This window comes from Schistocerca americana, chromosome 2 (assembly GCF_021461395.2).
Source record: "Schistocerca americana isolate TAMUIC-IGC-003095 chromosome 2, iqSchAmer2.1, whole genome shotgun sequence".
Classification (NCBI taxonomy): domain Eukaryota; kingdom Metazoa; phylum Arthropoda; class Insecta; order Orthoptera; family Acrididae; genus Schistocerca; species Schistocerca americana.
In genome coordinates, this window is record NC_060120.1 from 247,290,979 (window position 1) to 247,311,433 (window position 20,455).

The 20,455-nt window shown below is 42.1% G+C and overlaps 1 protein-coding gene across 2 annotated transcripts in view; it reads right to left on the reverse strand.

Annotated features, from left to right (window-relative positions):
• LOC124595519 (adenylyl cyclase 78C-like) overlaps positions 1-20,455 on the reverse strand; it is a 736,208-nt gene that overhangs the window by 373,319 nt on the left and 342,434 nt on the right. For both annotated transcript variants that reach the window (XM_047134287.1, XM_047134286.1), the window contains exon 5: positions 1,478-1,676. In XM_047134287.1, the coding sequence (XP_046990243.1) occupies positions 1,478-1,676 (199 nt within the window). The remainder of the gene's footprint in view (positions 1-1,477; positions 1,677-20,455) is intronic.

A 20,455-nucleotide genomic window follows, 5' to 3' on the forward strand; every position in this document is an offset into this window, starting at 1 on the left:
ACACTTAAAGTAGTAAAATGAGTTTTGTTATTTGGGAAGCAAAATAAGTGATGATGGTCCAAGTAGGGAGGATATAAAATGTAGACTGGCTATGGCAAGAGAAGTGTTTCTGAAGAAGGAAAATTTGTTAACGTCGAGTATAGATTTAAGTGTCAGGAAGTCCTTTCTGAAAAGTATTTGTATGGAGTGTAGCCATGTACGGAAGTGAAACATGGACAATAAACAGTTTAGATAAGAAGAGAATAGAAGCATTTGAAATGTGGTGCTACAGAAGAGTGCTGAAGATTAGATGAGTACATCACGTAACTAATGAGGAGTTGTGAATAGAATTGGAGAGAAGAAAAATTTGTGGTACAATCTGACCAAAAGAAGAGGGAACGATTGGTAGGACACATTCTGTGGCATCAAGGGATCACCAATTTAGTACTGGAGGGAAGTGTGTCGGGTAAAAATTGTAGAGGGAGACCAGGAGATGAATACAGTTAGCAGATTCAGAGGAATGTAGATTGCAGTAGTTACACGGAGATGTAGGAGCTTGCACAGGTTAGAGTAGCACGGAGAGCTGCATCAAACCAGCCTTTGGACTGAAGATGACAACAACAATAACCATTCTGTAATTTTTCTAGACTGTCTGTGATGTCTAGAACAGGCGAAACGCATCATATGTGAAGATGAGATAAACCTGTCTTGTGTAGTAGAGACAGTTATTTCTGTTCTAAATACCTACCACGGTTTCTGCTGTGGCCTTCTCCACCAGACATCACGGCGCCTGGAGTATCAGCAACCAAACTGACAGCCTGCAGCTGCGGGTTGCCCGCTTCGCAGGCACACCGAAGCACTACACAACCGACAGGCAATATTGATGAACGGCCACAACAACACCAACACCACAGCAAAGACACTAGCGGCCACCAGGGGCCACTACCGGCCCACATAAACGTAAGGAAGAGGTTGCTGCAGATCCCGGAACTATTTTCACACGTCAAACCACGTGATGGAAAATAGTTCTGAGGTACTCATCCGCCGAAGCGCTATAAAAGCCGGCGCTCGGGTGCAGTTCACCGACCGCCAGCAGACGTGGATCTTCTTGGATCTTCTTGCTGATCTCTGGATCAGGCTCCGTACATCGGAGAAGTCTCTGGCGGAGACTAGTAGGAAATTATTTCAGTTGTTTTCTGCATTATTCTTGTATGTAGTTGTGATTCGAAGACGGATCACTGTTTTGTGTTGGAGTTATACTTGGAGAATTTGTTTTGGTTAATTGAACAGTCCAATAAATTGTTTTCGGACTTTGATCGTTAGTTTCTTCTGCTTACGCAGACATATCAGTTTCCACTGCGCTAGTCAACAGGTATTGTGAGCGGTTTTAACAGGCAGTTTAAAATGGAGACGAAAAGAACCGGTATAACCGAAAACCCTTCGTTTGGGCGATAACCGCCATCCATGCGGTTGCGTACGTGAGAGGTGCGGTACTCACCGGAGAGCAGCAACTTCTCCTGGCGGTCGTTCTCCTTCTGGGTGCGGCAGCGCGTCTCCATGGAGCGGTGGGTCTCCAGGAAGGCCTTGCGCTGGCCGCGGTCCGTCAGGTACTTGGTGTACATGCCGGCGAAGTTCACCGCCACGTACAGCATCGCATTCGTGCACAGCTGCAGCAGCACCGAGTGCAGGTCCACCACCTGCAACCACAACGCGCTGCTTTCACCCTCTGGTCTCAAATGCGGTGGCTGGCTGGCTGGTCAGTTTCGGAGTAGGGGACCAAACAGCGAGATCATCGGGTTATGGAAGGTTGGGGAAGGAAATCGGCCGTACCCTTTCAAAGAACCATACCGGAATTCGCTTGAAGTGAATTAGGGAACACTAGCTACGACATGGTCGCGAATGGAACAGTGACCCGATAATGTAGAATAAATTTCTTTAATTTCACGTCTGTGGTCACAAACTTGTTGGTCCGACTACCGGTTTCGGTCATCAATGACCATCTTCAGTTCTGTTTAATAAAATATGTCCTGATATACTGGTGCCACAGTAGCATCGTCAAATGCTAAACAAAAAATCAGAGCCAGCATTGTCACACATATATATAATAATAGTATACACAAGAGGCATCTTGTCAGCAGCACCACTGTTTAAAAACTGCTTACAAAAATTGCTTACAAAACACTTGTAAGACCGATTTTTAAGTATTCCTCGTCAGTCTGAGAAACTTACCAGGTTACAGTAATAAGACAGAGAAGATTCAACGTAGAACGTCGTGTGGCAACCTCGAGAGCGATACGGAGATGTTCAACAATCACCAGAGTATAAGGATAAATATACAGTGTATCGAATCTAGAGATGGGCAAACTCGCTCATCCTGGGGAACTAGCGGGTGATCAAAAAGTCAGTATAAATTTGAAAACTTAATAAACCACGGAATAATGTAGATAGAGAGGTAAAAATTGACACAAATGCTTGGAATGACATTAATTAACATTAATTAGAACCACTCCACATTGCTAGACGCGTGAAAGATCTCTTGCGCACGGCGTTTGGTAATGATCGTGTGCTCAGTCACCACTTTCGTCATGCTTGGCCTCCCAGTTCCCCAGACCTCAGTCTGTGCGATTATTGGCTTTGGGGTTACCTGAAGTCACAAGTGTATCGTGATCGACCGACATCTCTAGGGATGCTGAAACACAACATCCGACGCCAATGCCTCACCATAACTCCGGACATACTTTACATTGCTGTTAACAACATTATTCCTCGACGATAGCTGTTGTTGAGGAATGATGGTGGACATATTGAGCATTTACTGTAATGAATGTCATCTTTACTTTGTCTTACTTTGATAGGCTAATTATCGCTTCTCTGATCAGATGAATCGTCATCTGTCGGACATTTTTTGAACTTTTGTATTTTTTTGGTTCTAATAAAACCCTATGTCATTCCAAGCATGTGTGTCAATTTGTACCTCTCTATCTACATTATTCCGCGATTTATTCAGTATTCAAATTTATACTGACTTTTCGATCACCCGGTAGTTCACTGATGATCGCTCTTTTTTGGGAGCCGTTCATTTTTACTAGTTCACTGTTCACTTGTGCTTGGTATATGGTTCTTATGAAAACTGAAAATTAGTAACATAGGTGACTGAAGATGGAAGGCGCCAAGAGGGAGCACTTGCCTCCGCCATAGAGTAAAGAGTTTTTACTCATAACATAATTCTCACACAATTGTAACTTTCGTGATTCAGCAAAACCTCTCATTTAGCCAACTGTAGCGTTATGTACCTCATCGCAGTGAAATAATATAAGGTGGTGCACGAGAAACCGGCCCCGAGTAGAGACTGCTCGTCAATTACTCACGATTTGTTGACCGCTACGAGCAGAATAGATAAACATGTAATAATTAGGCATTGGAGAAATGACAAATAAACTAATGCAAACAACAATTCGAAGCAACAGATGACGATTGGTAGGCAACAATGCGTAGTCTACTACTCGGGGCCAACACCCTGTACCACTGAAATGATATTGTAGAAGTTATCATATTCTCTTTACAAAAAGTGACACCAGGCCACTCGATTATGGAGAGCGGGTTTCATTCGATTATAGTCGGTCTGCCTTCCGTAACAATGAACATGCTCTTTCACCATGGACCAAAAAAAGATGGAAAATGGCCACTTATGCGATCCGTGCCGACTTCCTTTGCATGTGTAATAACAAAAAAATCTTGCCTTTTTACAAGTATTTCTTCTGCTGTCTATCGAAGTAGTGAAGTAAGCTGATATGCCGTTTTGTTACCTGAAAAGATTTCTGTATTAAATACCACGTAATTTTTATGAAATTTACGTAATTATAAAATACAGTTTAATTACCGGTCATGGAAGCTAAATAGAATACGAAAAGAACAGGAAGTTCAGAGTTCAAAAAAGGTTTGAAACATCTAGAATGGCCGTGCGCATTCGAATACGAATAACAACTCGATACTGAACTAACCATGAGCAGTCGGCAGTGGAACTGCGACGAGTGGCCACGCGAAGAAGTACCAGTCTGGCCGAGCGAGACCGAGACCGAGACAGACGGGAACGGGACCGAGGCCGGAACGAGACCGTTTCTCGTTCCCGGGAACTATAAGTAGAAAGCCCCGACCAAAGTGAACTATGAAAGACCGTTACTTAGAATTCGTTCCTCGCTCGTTTCGTTCATCTTGATGAACCGTTCCTTTGGACCTATTAGTTCACGAACGCCCCATCTTTAATCGAATCTGACCCTCACCCACATGTTCTGACCCAAGATGGTCTAACAATACAAACCCAAAGCAAAGTGCGACATTCGACGACCTATTACAAAATGGCACTGAAGCTATAGCAGGTCGATAGGCCTTGTCTGTGAGAGACAAAACAAGCGGAAGTAGAAGGTAGTTGGTCTCCGGGGTCTGCTCATGGAGGAGCAAGTTCGAGCCTGGGTGCGGCCACCTTGGCGCGAATAATGGCGCGAAGTATTTATTTTATGGCTGATATTGTGCAATAAGAGTAAACATATTTTTCTTCATGGCTACCGAACGCAGTCTTAAAAGACAGTGGCTACCTCAAGTGCAAATGTGAATAGCGTGCTTAAGCTTGCACTCCGAGTGAACTTTAGATCGAATTAGGGGCATTGTCATGATCTCAAGATACCGGATGGTTATAATTAAAGTGCAGGTGCTCACGGAGATCCAATGTGGGCTCCAACAATCGTACAGCAGCGAAACTTGTCAGATACGCCAGTACGTTGATGAGGAACCGATTTACTCTAAAAAAAAAATTAGTTCCAATTTTGGCCACCAGGTGAAAATCTCGCGCTGTACATTGTTTGTCTGACGGTATGACATACAGCTTGTCATTTGATAATTGATAACGTGAGTGAACAGTAAGGCTCTAGAAGAGAGACCGTACGCACTTAGTGAAACTCTTTTATGTGATTGGTAGCAATTACATTGTTGCATTGAGAAAGCGTCGCCGACTTAAAAGTCTGCGCAGAGGTTTTATGTAATTAAATGGTTTAAAGAAGATGACAATGAAATTCGAAAACGCTCGGAGAGCTTGGTACCTGGAAGAGAAAGGTTGCTGTTGCTGTGACTGCCCATGCAGCACGTGCCCCAGGAAGCGCTAGTCCTCGTGCAGCGTACAAGAATTGTTCATCCTATGGTCCACAGCACGGAAAATTTGGCAGTCTATATTACACTGTTACCCGTACAAGATCCAGACGGTGCAGCAACTGAAACCTCATGCTCCACAACAACGTTCTGAATTTGCTCTTCCGTTTCCAGCACGTTGATGACATGTTCTGTGGAGTGACGATGCACATTTTACTCTACAAGGTTCAGTGAATAAACAGAACTCCCGAATTCGGGCACTGTAAACAACGTGTTGTGCATGAAGGACATATGATTCCTCCTTTGGCAGAACACAGCTGTGTGGTAACCACTGTTTTCAAGCAAGATGAGGCAACACCTCATATCGTTCGCCCAATGAACGACCTGCTTAATGCATCCTTCCACGAACGTGTTATCTGCAGAGATTTTCCAGATGCATGACCTGCAAGATCATGTGACCTGAATACAAGTGACTTTTGGCTCCGAGGATTTTCCAGATGCGTGGCCTGCAACACGAGACTTACGGCTCTGGGGATATCTGAAGGAACGCGTTTACCAGGGACATGTTCTGTCTGTACCTGATCTGAAGACCAGTAGAAAGGAAGACGTTTCTCAGCTTCCACCGGAACCGCTGCGAACAACTGTTAATTACGCCTTTTTACGGCTGCAGCATCTCGTCAACGTTCCGGTGTTCATGCTGAACAAACTGTGTAAGCGGCGGTTAATAATGAAATCAGCTTTATGCTTTTCTCAGTTGTCCCATTCCTAACTCATTAAGTATAGAAACATTTATATACGTCTTTCTTGCAGTAACCGCACCAGATTTGCACCCAGTAGCCAAAATGAGAACTTTTTTCCGTTTTTCAGTGGCGACTGGCTCCCTATCAAAGCATTAGAATATCTATCACGTTTCACTGCCATGCATTACCTACAGCCCACACTGGACCTTTGTCAGTAGCTGTGCTTTAATTACAACCATGCGGCATAATAAACCCAGTGTTAACCAATAACTGTTCAGTTTGAAGATCCTTTTTCATAATGGTATGTTTATCGAGTACGTTGTATTGAAGAGCGGCAATAGCAGACTGAAGGGACGCGTGAGACTTAGGCACACGATTATGGAAGTTATTAGAGTGATACATGTTCTTCGGGAGTAAGTTCGTCTGGAATTGCTGTCGACGAAGCGTCCGATGCCGAAACAATACGACAACAAACAACAGGTCCACAAATAAACAGTCCACAAAATCGCCGAAACGATTGGGCGAATTGCTAGTGCCAGACACTCAGAGCCATTGTACGTCACAAAAGGGTTTCATATCGAAATTCTAGAATCATACGTTCCGGGCAGCAAATTACTTCTCCCCACATTCGTTTCGAGAAATGATTGTAATGAGTAAATCAGAGAAAGTACAGCTCTTATCAAGGTTTATTGACAATAATTTTTTTCCGTAAAGAACAAGGAAGGGAAGATATTATTGTACCAGAAGTACCCTCCACCATATAAATGGTTTACAGAGTAAAGCTATAGAAGTAGAAACCGTAAACTTACTCCCTTCTTTTTCTTTTACATTGAGAAATTTCGTAATTTTGCGTGATTTTTCTGCTGCTGCTGCTGCATTGCTCGTTCTTCACCAAATCCGGCTACTGGCTACAGTGCCTGCGCGGACAGATAAAAATGCGCACGGACGGCTCTTTTCTTGTCTACCTACCGCCAAACACTGTCAGATATTTAAGTTGCACATATTTCTTCCTGTGAATACGGATTCCAAACAAAATGTGATAACTGTTTCTAGGACAGTGAAGCAATGCGTAACGAGCAATGCCGTACAGTGGTAGTAACTTTGGCACACATCCTCCGCTGCGGCTTGCATAGCGCCAACCCATATCGAACGCATGCCTACAATCGGTCACACGCCACGCATGCCGAGGACCTAGCTGAGTAGGACTGTTGCCCGTTTTGCATTCCCACCGCAGCAAAGCCATGTTAGCTTTCATTTGATTCTATGACGCACTGATCCGTTCAACTGACTTCTAGGATCTCCATACTACGCAGGAAAAACCATAGGTAACTGTTTCTCTGCCGGCCGCGGTGGCCGAGCGGTTCTAGGCGCTTCAGTCCGGAACCGCGCGACTGCTACGGTCGTAGGTTCGAATCCTGCCTCGGTCATTGATGTGTGTGATGTCCTTAGGTAAGTTAGGTTTAAGTAGTTGTAAGTTATAGGGCACTGATGACTTCAGATGTTAAGTCCCATATTGCTCAGAGCCATTTGAACCAACTGTTTCACTTCTCTATTTTTATTTACTTGTATCCATAGTCCTACAGTAGTTCTGAATTGATAAGATGATCTGTTTGCCTTATTACTGGATTTTTGTATTGAGTCCAAATCACAATTCACGCTCTTATGCCATTATCAAAAGACCGCTCAACACGAATTGCGTCAGCAGGTATTACTTACTGTTTAGAGAGCATCGTCCTTGTCTTCAGCTATTGTTAGAACGAAGAAACGATGTAACAAATGTCTGAAAAAACAGCACGCAGAATCGTGTTTTTGGGGGGTGCGGGTCTTGGAGCTCGGTTTTTATTTGAGATAGGAACATGGGGTAAAAAGTTTTTGGTTTAGCGCGGACCGGCGGACATTTTGTATAGCCATTCGAACATCTGTCTTACTGTAGCTATTTTACAGTATATTAAGAAAGGTGTGAACGACGAGCCGGAACTGGTACCCATGAAAATTGTGTCAGTCAATTAATTCCTTTCGAAAAATATTTTAATTGTGCTGAAATTCATGCTCAGCTAATGCAATCATTTGTATATATACCTCTCGGATTTTACGCGCAGAAACAGTCACGCTTAAATAACTCCGGACTGGAGCAAGACTGATTGTTCAAATCTGCTCCACTGGTGTATCGGACCATACATAGTGTAAGATGGAAAATAAATCTTACTTCGTTTGGATTTTACGCCCAAAAGACAAGTTTTTCTGGGAGGTTTCTGGACTGCGCCATTTCTATACTTTAAACTTGAACGAATCATTTCAAGCTTCGAACGAAGATAGATAAATGGATAGAGTTCAAATTTTTTCTTATCTGATAACATTTATCCGTTCTTGAATTCGTAAGTTATTTCTTATGTGAACTGAATGCGCGGAAAGAGTTCAAAGTGAATCATATAAAACTGAAAACTCGCTTTCTAAAATCTTGCTCCATTCGGAATTTATGTGCAAAAACGCGTTTTCTGTATGTTTCTTTAAGCTCTCATGTTTTATATTACTAAGTTTTGCGGATATATTCAAATCTGAGAAAAAGTAGACAAATACGTGTAGGTAGCGGTCGTCCTTTGTGAAAGCTTGATCCGTTGCCACGATGTAAGAAATATGTTCGAAAGACAATAAAAATGTTTGCAACGGATCAGTCGTCGCTCAAGTCAACAGAAATCTATATCGGTTGCCGGGTTAAGGAGGCCTAGTGTCAAAATTACGGTAAATCTGGGAACCAAAATGGAAGATGGTCCTATTGTAGCACAAAAAACGCAAATATGTGCTGGACATGTTTAGGATGTAAAAGAAGGGAGGTATCTTACCGAATTATTTGACACTTCAGAGACATTTAAATCAAAACATCTTGATATATTTTATCAATCATTCCTACTTCCCTGGAACAGTGAGCTCTTTTAGACCCACCCTCTATTACATGTTTCGTGAACGTTGTAAGAGCTAACAGACCCTAATTTATGTGCTTCTAGAGAGTGGGATGCATCTACAGGAGGCAGTATCCGACGATTGGGGTGCATCTGAGTTTAACAGAAAGTATCCCAGAGTGGGGATGCATGCATCCTAAACTTCAATGACACGTTGTGTCATATTGAACGGCATTACAGATGCCATGCTGGATGACTGATGGCATATTTCAAGCTATACCACATGACGTCGTGTACCACGTTACTTTACTTGACATGATGCATTATATTACATTATATGAGTACTAATACCGATAAATAAAAAAACGCGAATATGTCAAGATGTTTCGATTTAAATGCCTTTGAATCTGCCAGCAAAGTCGTAAAGCTAGTTCCCTTCTTTTGCATACATATCTCTGCCAAAGACATGTTCGTCATTTTTGTGCTACTACAGGAGCATTTTTCGTTCATTTAATCTTACAATTTTTTTATTTGATATTGTTCCATCTTATACAGATAAAATGTACTACGTAGCTATAGTTGAACACCATGCATCTTGGTTAATAGTCAAACACACCACTGCAACACCACGGTGGCATACGATTTTGACGGTGAAATATTGTACATTGTGTTTCCACCTTTTCAAACCTCAGACGGTCTGTGAAAGTACTAAAAAAGCATATAAATCACCGCTTGTACTTCTAGAGGTGGGAAAAACTGGAATGAACTAAAGTAATTATGAATGAATCATATGTTTTACAGCAGTAAAATCGTACGTAAATGTTATTTACGATAACCATTGGGGGAGATACATATTTACATGCACTAGTTTATCTTTCTGTTCTTTTCGCAGATGTATCCGGAAAAGCTGAATGTCACCGTCCTTTCATATAATCCTAAATTTTTATGTTTACGCGTATGTTAATTACTACGCTGCACGTTGGGAGGGGAGGAGCTGTAACTAGGGGAGGCTGTTACATGTTTAAATGTATCTTTCTTCCTGTAGGGGTTAAAAATACTTCTCTTATGACTGAAATCTGTATGTTCCTTTTGGACACATGAGGCCTGTGTGGGTTTATCCGTATATTATAATATCGAAAATAATACCATCGTGGAGGTAATTACAGAAGATGTGTGAAATCGCTACAGGAATGAAGAAAGTGAAGGCTGTAGCTGATTAAAAATACTTCTCTTATGACTGAAATCTGTATGTTCCTTTTAGACACATGAGGCCTGTGTGGGTTTATCCGTATATTATAATATCGAAAATAATACCATCCTGGAGGTAATTACAGAAGATGTGTGAAATCGCTACAGGAATGAAGAAAGTGAAGGCTGTAGCTGATAATGATGTACCTACAGAAAATTTTAAAGCCACACAAAGAGTAACACAGTAAGAATTTTCGATACGTTTCACGGGATATATGTTGTGTATGACAATTCCCCAAAATTACTGTAATTACTCAACAAAAATTTTAATCACATAACATAATGTGAATATTTTCATTTCAGAAACACGAAAGTAGTGGCGATGATCTTACGTCAAGTCAACGACGGCAGCAGTGGCAAAGTTAACAAAACCTCTAATCTGTTCATTCATCATCAGCATCCTCATCATCATCATCATCATTTTCATTATCTACTTGATATTCATTATTGGATAAATGTCTCCTGCAGATTTTTTTTCAGCAAAACGATGTTCAGTTGCCCTGCAGCTTTTAAATGTTTTCTAATTTCAAGAAGTTTTCTCGGTGTTTGTTTATCTCTTGGACTACTGCAAAGCATTTCAATACTCCACAATCCATCAGTCCGTCTACGTGTTCCCGTCCATCAGCATTTCCTCTTAATTAGTCATAATTACTCCTTCCACCTCCCTGAATCAATTCTGTCACTGTGCCTCCTGAGCAACTATTCATTCCTCACTGAGCCAGCTTCATATATTAATGGATATCGTAGTAAATATCCGTGTCTCACTAATATAAAACAGGTATTACACATTGAGCGTAAACTATCCATTTTAGTAAATTCTGAAACTCCGTTTTGAACTGTTCTGTCGTTTTACCATAATGTAACTCAGGTCATTTTAAAATATTCTTTCACTTCTTACTCTGTCTGTTCAGTTAGATTAGATTGCATTAATATTTCTTTCATAGATCATGCACTGTGAATACGACACTTCGTAATGAAGTGGAATGTGTCAGTTTAATAAAAGGTCTCTTTACAAGACATAATTCATCGTTTGTTTTTTTATATTGATTTATATCTAAGAATTCATCTATTGAGTAGAAAGAGTTGTCATTCAGAATTTTTTAAATTTTGTTTCTAAATGCCGGTTGACAATCTGTCAGACGTTTTATAGCTATTTGGTAAGTGATCAAAGATCTTTGTGACAGGTTAATTCACGCCTTCCTGTGCCAAAGTTAGATTTAACCCGGAGTAGCAAAAGGAGGATATAAGATGAACATCAACAAAAGCAAAACGAGGATAATGAATGTAATCGAATTAAGTCGGGTGATACTGAGGGAATTAGATTAGGAAATGAGACACTTAAAGTAGTAAAGGAGTTTTGCTATTTGGGGAGCAAAATAACTAATGATGGTCGAAGTAGAGAAGATATAAAATGTAGACTGGCAATGGCAAGGAAAGCATTTCTGAAGAAGAGAAATTTGTTAACATCGGGTATAGATTTAAGTGTCAGGAAGTCGTTTCTGAAAGTATTTGTATGGAGTGTAGCCATGTATGGGAGTGAAACATGGATAATAAATAGTTTGGACAAGAAGAGAATAGAAGCTTTCGAAATGTGGTGCTACAGAAGAATGCTGGAGATTAGATGGGTAGATCATATAACTAATGAGGAGGTATTGAATAGAATTGGCGAGAAGAGGAGTTTGTGGCACAACTTGACAAGAAGAAGGGACCGGTTGGTAGGGCATGTTCTGAGGCATCAAGGGATCACCAATTTAGCATTGGAGGACAGCGTGGAAGGTAAAAATCGTAGAGGGAGACCAAGAGATGTATACACTAAGCAGATTCTGAAGGATGTAGGTTGCAGTAGGTACTGGGAGATGAAGCAGCTTACACAGGATAGAGTAGCATGGAGAGCTGCATCAAACCAGTCTCAGGACTGAAGACCACAACAACAACAGTGAACATCAGCCTTGCTACTTGTGTTGTAGCTACGCACATTGCTATTGCTTTTGGATTGGGATGAATTATTAATAACAATTATCACAAGTTAATATACTGGGCGAACATTAATAAAACCGACAAAATGCAGAGACGGATTCATGACTGGTTGGGGAGGAAGAAGGTCCTCTGAACGTATGCCAAGAAATGGATCGTTGCCACGTTCGATGAAAAATAAAAATTCCTCTGACCACGTGCCGTCTGTTCCTTGTGTATTGCAGGATGTGTGATTGGCACAGCATACCGTAACTAGCGGAAAGGTCCTTGTGTGTCGGATATACAACTCCACTGTACCTGGGAGGAAGTAATAATTCTAAAACAGACAGGACATGACAGCAACGATGTTACATAGCATCTGTCGATGGCAATTTGCCAAAATGGGGTCATAGCCAATTAGATAAAATATGAACAGTTTATACAGCAGTGTAGCTGGATTTATTCATAATAATTAATCACTGTCCGTTCCTCATACAGTCATTACTAATATACAGAAAGAAATCATACCAACACGCTGGTGCGCAAATAACTATGATTGTTTCCAGTATAGAATAAACCTGCACGAGTTTCCCCTGCCCAAATTCTACAGGGGCGCCTGGTCTTCCTGCTGTACGACTTAAACATTACAGCAGTTTATCGTTTGTTTGTGGTCAGCTGAAGAACACGACCTTACTGTACTGTAGGTGTGTTCCTCTGTACTTCGTCTGTGGACCCAACTAGTGTGTGGTCGAAAAGATCCAAATCACAAGAAATGGAACCTTCTCAAACTCAGTGGCATGCAAGACTGCACAAAATTAAGTAGAATTAACTCAGCTGTCCATTTGACGTGCCTGCAGAATAATTGTGAAACTTGGAAGACAAGGCTCATCTTTGTTCATTTCTAGGCTGTTAAAACTCGACTGTTCTGGGAGATTTGCGATTCTTTTCGGAGTTTTTCCTACATTCATTTTTTCCAATACTGGCCCTGGTTACACTTTACCCGAATCACCCGAAAAGTGCAGCTATAAAAACACATTTTGTTGAACTTCGCCTGTCAACTTGAAAAATATATCTTCGTACATCCATATTTAAATTGGATGATGGTGCGACATCAGCTGGTATATTTTTATTAAAAATGAAACTCTTCCAGCTGTACTTAAGATTTCATATTTATTTAGCTACTACTTTCGACGTTGCATCAACACATCTTCAGGCCCGTACACTTTGATGATATCAGTTGTGTGTGGCTGAGTTCTATAAGTCCGTGGTGAGACCAATACGTGCTCTACACGGATGGCGGGCAGTAACTAGTAGCCAAATAAATATGAAATGTTTCATTTTTAACAAAAAAATAAGTTATCCAAATAATGCAATAAATTCATTAACATGATGAGATATCAATTTTCGTATGCAAATATTTTTGTGGATGGCATAAGCCGAAAGAGCATTTTTCCTATTTCTAATCTTGGATAGTGTTTATCAAAGGAGATTTTTTATGGTTAATTTTGTTAGTGATGAATAGGAATTTATCAAGTTTTATGCAAGTCTTATGATATCAAAAGTGGAAATGCTAGAATCTTTACACCTCTAAGATAAATTTCTGCAGATGCCCATGAATAACAGTAAATCTAAAGCCCATTTTCAACCGGCTGGCATTGGACAGCTGGTAGGCTGCACTGCTCCCATCACCAAAACACGAAAGGGAGCTGCACAGACACGGTAGACGCCTATAGTGTTGGCACTTCCTATGTGCAGTGGCTTTGTCCCTATCATCTCCGAAGTAAGAAACATTTACAGATATGTAAACTTTGCCTATTTCAGGAAGAAACATATCTCTGGCTTTATTTGGAATGAAGAACATCTGACATGCTCGAAAGTGCTTTAGGGATCTGTAGCATTTGAAAATTTAGGAACTTCTATGTGACTTTTATGGGATATAGAGACTTTAGGACTTTATATTCCTTATCAGTGGGATAGTGACAAAAATGAAGAGAAACAGAGTTCCCAAAGCTTAACCATAGCAAATTCAATACTGGAATCATGGTGAGAGCTGAGTTTCTCCAGCTTATACAGTGTTATAATAACGCACAGGAATACAACAGGGTGAAATCGTCAACAACAGCCGATATATCGACAGGTACACACCCTGCCATTTTCAAAGCAGAATTCCCGTAACTTGTCCGAACACTGAAAAGATGCTTTGCTGAGAATGTATTTCGATAGATGTATCTCAAAAATCAAAGATAAACTGAAGTACTTCATTGTGTTCAGTAGTTCTCGAGATATGATGTTATTAGCGTGCAGCTGTTTCCCAAACGGGAGAATTTCAACTGTTCCTGAATGATTAACATAGCTCTCATCCTAATGAATATTATTAAGATATTTCTGCTATTCTTACAGACACTATAGAGATAACTTATATTAGTTTCAGGTTTTTCATGTGATTGTTGTAGAAGGTGTGGAGAGTGGAGCTCTGTGTCGGCTGGCTGTGGACAGTACTCGGCATTATGTAGATTGAAGGTAGAGGAGAGAGGGGAGAGAAAGGAAAGGGAAGGGAAGAAACTGATGATAAATCGGGACTTTATGCAGAAACAGCGGTGACGAACGAAAATGTGTGCTGGACCAGGGCCCGAATCCATGATTTCCTGCTGACTAGGCAGTTGTGTTAAACACTGCACAACCTGGTCACAGGGGTTATAACAAATGCATGGAGTATCTCGGCACGCTTCCCGACCAGCTCACATTCTCATCCAGTGCCAACTATCCACAGTCCCTGTCCACTCTCACTACTCTGAGATACCCGCGGAGCTCGAACAGTAATCAGCATCCGCGCTGAAGGTTGTGGATGCATTGCCCATCGAGGCAAATCAGTTATCTGAATGCGTGGTGTCTGTCATTTCAGACATGTCTGCAAGAAGAGACACTACACATTCACATGAAAAAGTACTTGTCGTGCCAGTGTCACAACTCTGGATATTAAACTTCAGATGCCAGATAAATTACATCTGACTATACTTGTTCAGCAGAATCACTTCTTATGTACGTATGTACAGCAAGCTCCTGATTGTCTAGATTGATGCAGATTCAGATCTGTGTGGATAACCAAACACCATGGTAATCCAAAATACAGGTTTTTATCTTTATTTTTTTATGAGAAACTACTTACTGCATTTGCAAAACTTGTTGCATGCCACATTTGGAAGTCCACTGAAATAATTAGGTGTGTCACTCCTCAAACAGTAGGCTGCAAATTATCGAGCTTCAGCTAGTATGGAAAAGGTTAGGTAATACATAAACAGGAAATCGGCTGCAAATATTTTACAAGAATAGTGTCAAATGGTCAAATGGCTCTGAGCACTACGCGACTTAACTTCTGAGGTCATCAGTGGCCTAGAACTTAGAACTAATTAAACCTAACTAACCTAAGGACATCACACACATCCATGCCCGAGGCAGGATTCGAACCTACGACCGTAGCGGTCGCTCGGTTCCAGACTGTAGCGCCTAGGAGGGTAGTGTCTCCGCGACGATCTGAAAACGAAGAAGTAGGAATAATGGGAAAATATATCAGGGATATCTCACAGAAGACTCGGTACCGCATCGTCCTTCAGCGGTATATAATAAAAATATATCGTAAATGAAAATGTTTGTTTTATTTGTGACATACAGGGAGGTGACAAAAGTAATCGGATACCTCCTAATACTGAGTCGGATTTCCTTTTGCCCGGTGTAATGCAGCAACTCGCCATGGCATGGACTCAACAAGTCGCTGGACGACCGCTTGTGTTAATATTGAGCCATGCTGCCTTTATAACCGTCCATAACTGCGAAAGTGTTGCTGGTGCAGGACTATGTTCACGAACTGACCTCTCGATTAAGTACCGTAAATGCTCAATGGGTTTTATGTCGGTGATCGGAGTGGCCAAATCATTCGCTCGACTTGACCAGAATGTTCACCGAACTATTGCGAACAATTGTGGCCCGGTGACATGTTAGGGAATGAAGTCCATGAATGGCTAAAAATGGTCTCCGAGAAACCGAACATAACCATTTTCAGTCAATGACCGGTTCATCTAGACCAGAGAACCCAGTCCATTCCATGTGAACACAGCCCACATCATAATGACCCATCACCAGTTCGCACAGTGGCTTATTGAGAAGCTACGTCCAACGCTTCGTGGGGTCTGGGCCACACTCAAACCGTAGCATCGGCTCTTATCAACTACAAACGGGACTCATCTGATCAGGCCACGAATTTCAGTCGTCTAGGGTCCAACCGCTGTGGTCACGAGCCCAGGACAGGTGCAGCAGACGATATTGCGCTGTTAGAAGCAAAGGCACTCGCTTCGGTCGTCTGCTGCCATAGCTCATTAACGCCAAATTTCGCCGCACTGTCGTAATGGCTACTTTCGTCGTACGTCCCACATTGATTTGCGCAGTTGTTTCACGCATTTTTGCTTGTCTGTTAACACTGAGCCGGCCGGGGTGGCCGAGCGGTTCTAGGCGCTACAGTCTGGAACCGCGCGACCGCTACGGTCGCAGGTTCGAATCCTGCCTCGGGCATGGATGTTTGTGGTGTCCTTAGGTTAGTTAGGTTTAAATAGTTCTAAGTTCTAGCGGACTGATGACCTCAGTAGTTAAGTCCCATAGTGCTCAGAGCCATTTGAACCATTTTTGTCAGAACTGATAACTCTATCCAAACGCCGCTGCTCTCAGTCATTAAGTGAAGGCCGTCGACCACTGCGTTGTCCGTGACAAGAGGTGATGCTTGACATTTGGTATTCTCGACGCACTCTTGACACTATGAATCTCGGAATATTGAATTCCTTAACTATTTCAGAAATGGAATGTCCGATGTGTATAGCTCCAACTAGCGTTTCGCGTTCAATGTCTGTCAGTTCCAGTCTTCTATATCTACATCTACATTTATACTCCGCAAACCACCCAACGGTGTGTGGTGGAAGGCACTTTACGTGTCACTGTCATTACCTCCCTTTCCTGTTCCAGTCGCGTATGGTTCGTGGGAAGAAAGATTCCGTGCGCGCTTGAATCTCTCTAATTTTACATTCGCGATCTTCTCGTTAGGTATAAGTAGGGGGAAGCATTATATTCGATACCTCATCCAGAAACGCACCCTCTCGAAACCTTGACAGCAAGCTACACCGCGATGCAGAGCGCCTCTCTTGCAGAGTCTGCCACTTGAGTTTGCTAAACATCTCCGTAACGCTATCAAGCTTACCAAATAACCCTGCGACGAAACGCGCCGCTCTTCTTTGGATCTTCTGTACCTGCTCTGTCAACCCGACCTGGTTCGGATCCCAAACTGATGAGCAATACTCAAGTATAGGTCGAACGAGTGTTTTGTAAGCCACCTCCTTTGTTGATGGACTACATTTTCTAAGGACTCTCCCAATGAATCTCAACCTGGTACCCGCCTTACCAACAATTAATTTTATATGATCATTCCACTTCAAATCGTTCCGTACGCATACTCCCAGATATTTTACAGAAGTAACTGCTACCACTGTTTGTTCCGCTATCATATAATCATACAATAAAGGATCCTTCTCTCTATGTATTCGCAATACATTACATCTGTCTATGTTAAGGGTCAGTTGCCACTCCCTGCACCAAGTGCCTATCCGCTGCAGATCTTCCTGCATTTCGCAGCAATTTTCTAATGTTGCAACTTCTCTGTATACTACAGCATCATCCGCGAAAACCCGCATGGAAATTCCGACACTATCTACTAGGTCATTTATATATATTGTGAAAAGCAATGGTCCAATAACAATCCCCTGTGGCACGCCATAGGTTACTAACGTCTGTAGGCGTCTCTCCATTGAGAACAACATGCTGTGTTCTGTTTGCTTGAGGCCATAATAACGTCGGAAACCTGTTCACATGAATCAACTGAGTACAAATGATAGCTCCACCAATCCACCTCCCTTTTATGTCTTGTGTATGCACTGTTACCGCCATTTGTATGTGTGCGTATCACTATCCCACGATTTTTGACACCTCAGTCTAACACTCTGACGGGTGGTAAGTTATGATTACACGCAGTCAGCATCAGTTACCTGTGCCCGAGATGTAGCAGTGACGTTACGGTCTGTTGTGGACTCATTTTAGAGCCGGAAAAGAATCCTTGTGCGGTAAATACAATGTTATCAGAGTACAGGATGTACAAAGACAGCAGGTTTTGCCACATTAAGTATATGCTTATGAAGATATTGGTGTTTTCCCGATGTGTGTATGACGGCTAGGGGATGGTGTTAGAGGTGTTTAATCAACACTAATGTGTATTTCATATACGAACATGTAGAAATATATTTTTGAATTTGATCATGTTATTCTGAAATGGATGATTTCACAGAGTATTGTAAAACATGTTTCGATTAAGTACCGTTCGGTTTGAAGCCCATAGTGTAGATATTTCGTAACGTTGTACGTTTTAGAAATTCGTAGTCATGTGTGGTTCTGGAGCATTCAGCCGAAGTGAAGTCTTTATGAGATTTTTTTCAGAGTCCACAGCCGACCATGTCTCATGTTTAATAATTTAATACGCTTTAGTTTTGCAGACTAGTGTGACACTTTCCATGGGGCTTCATTCAACAAAAACTATCCAGTTGTTCATAAGTTATAAAGCCGTAGCAGAGTTACAAACGGGAGCGCTGTGAGTGATCTAGCTGGGTAAATGGACCACATTAAGCTCGGGGTGAAAGCAGCCACTAGCAAGTTGAGGGCGGATGTCCCGTCCACCGTTGGCTGCACCAGATAAAAGCTGAGACCCTCGCCGACCAGATCATCGGCTTTTGCGGGACAGAATGCGGCAGAGTGCTCTTGCCTTTTTACGAATAGTCGGGGAAGTCCCGCTATCGGCTCATCACAGAAATGAAGCGCCAATCACACCAAAAACCTACAAGACGTTAGCTTGGCCTTCTGCAAGAAGAATTTTCTCCGCCCTAGCCTGATAAAACTCACCTCCATATCACCAGTGGCCAGTCTCACTGCTATAATAATCTTCTCTGCAGCAGCTTGAGGACGATCACTCCATATTGTCTGAGGCCGATACAGCAGGTCAGGTAAAACATAACGCTACATCTAGAGATTCAGCAGGAACAACAGTTTAATTTTTCATCCGTACACACGCCGAGCAAACAGGGCTCGACAGATATAGCAACCAGCGTCTAGAAGAGCGTCCTGGTGGTACAAGGACCCAGTCATCTCGCTAGTCTATGGTCGGCCTCAGTAACGCTTGTGTGCGAATTTACATTGGGAACAATCTACTTACTCGAGCCGGCCGCGGTGGCCGAGCGGTTCTACGCACTTCAGTCCGGAACCACGCGACTGCTACTGACACAGGTTCGAATCCTGCCTCGGGCATGGGTGTGTGAGTGATGTCCTTAGGTTAGTTAGGTTTAAGTAGTTCTAAGTTCTAGGGGACTGATGACCTCAGATATTAAGTCCCATAGTGCTCAGAGCCATTTGAGCCTACTTACTCGATTTCAGACTCTAAATTTCGTCGAGTGGATGAAGCACTGCAAATAATTTAAACTATGTTACGTGAACAAACAGGGTATTAAGAAATTCCAATTACAAATTTATAGGACTTGTGGAAGGGACTGAGCACATATGGGGTGCTCAAAAAGTCTCTCCGCAGTGCCGTATGATTGTTAGCCGGCGTGCCGTATGCCACAGTGAATATACCGAAATGAAACTCAGTGGAATACAAGTTATTAATTTACTGAACATTCATTTTTACTTACAAATTTTCACATTGAATGTTGAAAGCGCCCCCCCCCCCCCCCCGTTCCTGAATACACAATTCAATTCGTCTAACCATGTTTCCAAACACAAGCTGTAACATTTCTTCTGTAACAGAAGCATTGAAAGTGGATATTGCTGTTTTCAGTTCATCGATGGATTTTGGACGGTTTTCACACACAGTTGTTTTCGCTGCAGCCCAGAAGAAAAAGTCAGGTGGTGTTAGGCCAGGCGATCGTGAAGGCCAAAGTCCCTGTGAAACTATGCGATCACCAAATACATCAGCAAGCAGTGACATTGAAACGCGAGCTGCATGCGCGGTTGCACCATCTTGTTGAAAATAACCGTTCAGTATTTCACTTAACACAAGTTCTCCTATGAATGGGTACAGAATATCACTGCAGTATCGTTGTCCGTTTATTGTTTCGTTGAAAAATATGGGACCCACAATCCGACGTCTTGAAATTACAATTCAAACTCCTGTTTTCACAGAATGAAGTGGATACTCATGAATACACACTGGATTTGCAGTACTCCACATACGAGAATTTTGGGAGTTTATGTACCCGGATAAATGAAACCACGCCTCATCAGTGAAAAGCGTTTCATTAAGAATATCCCTTCCATTTTGTTGAACGAAATTTTTGAACCATTGACAATAATGCAGTCTCTTTCCATGATCAGTGTTTTTGAGTTCTTGCACGACTGTCACTTTGTATGGGAACAGTTCTA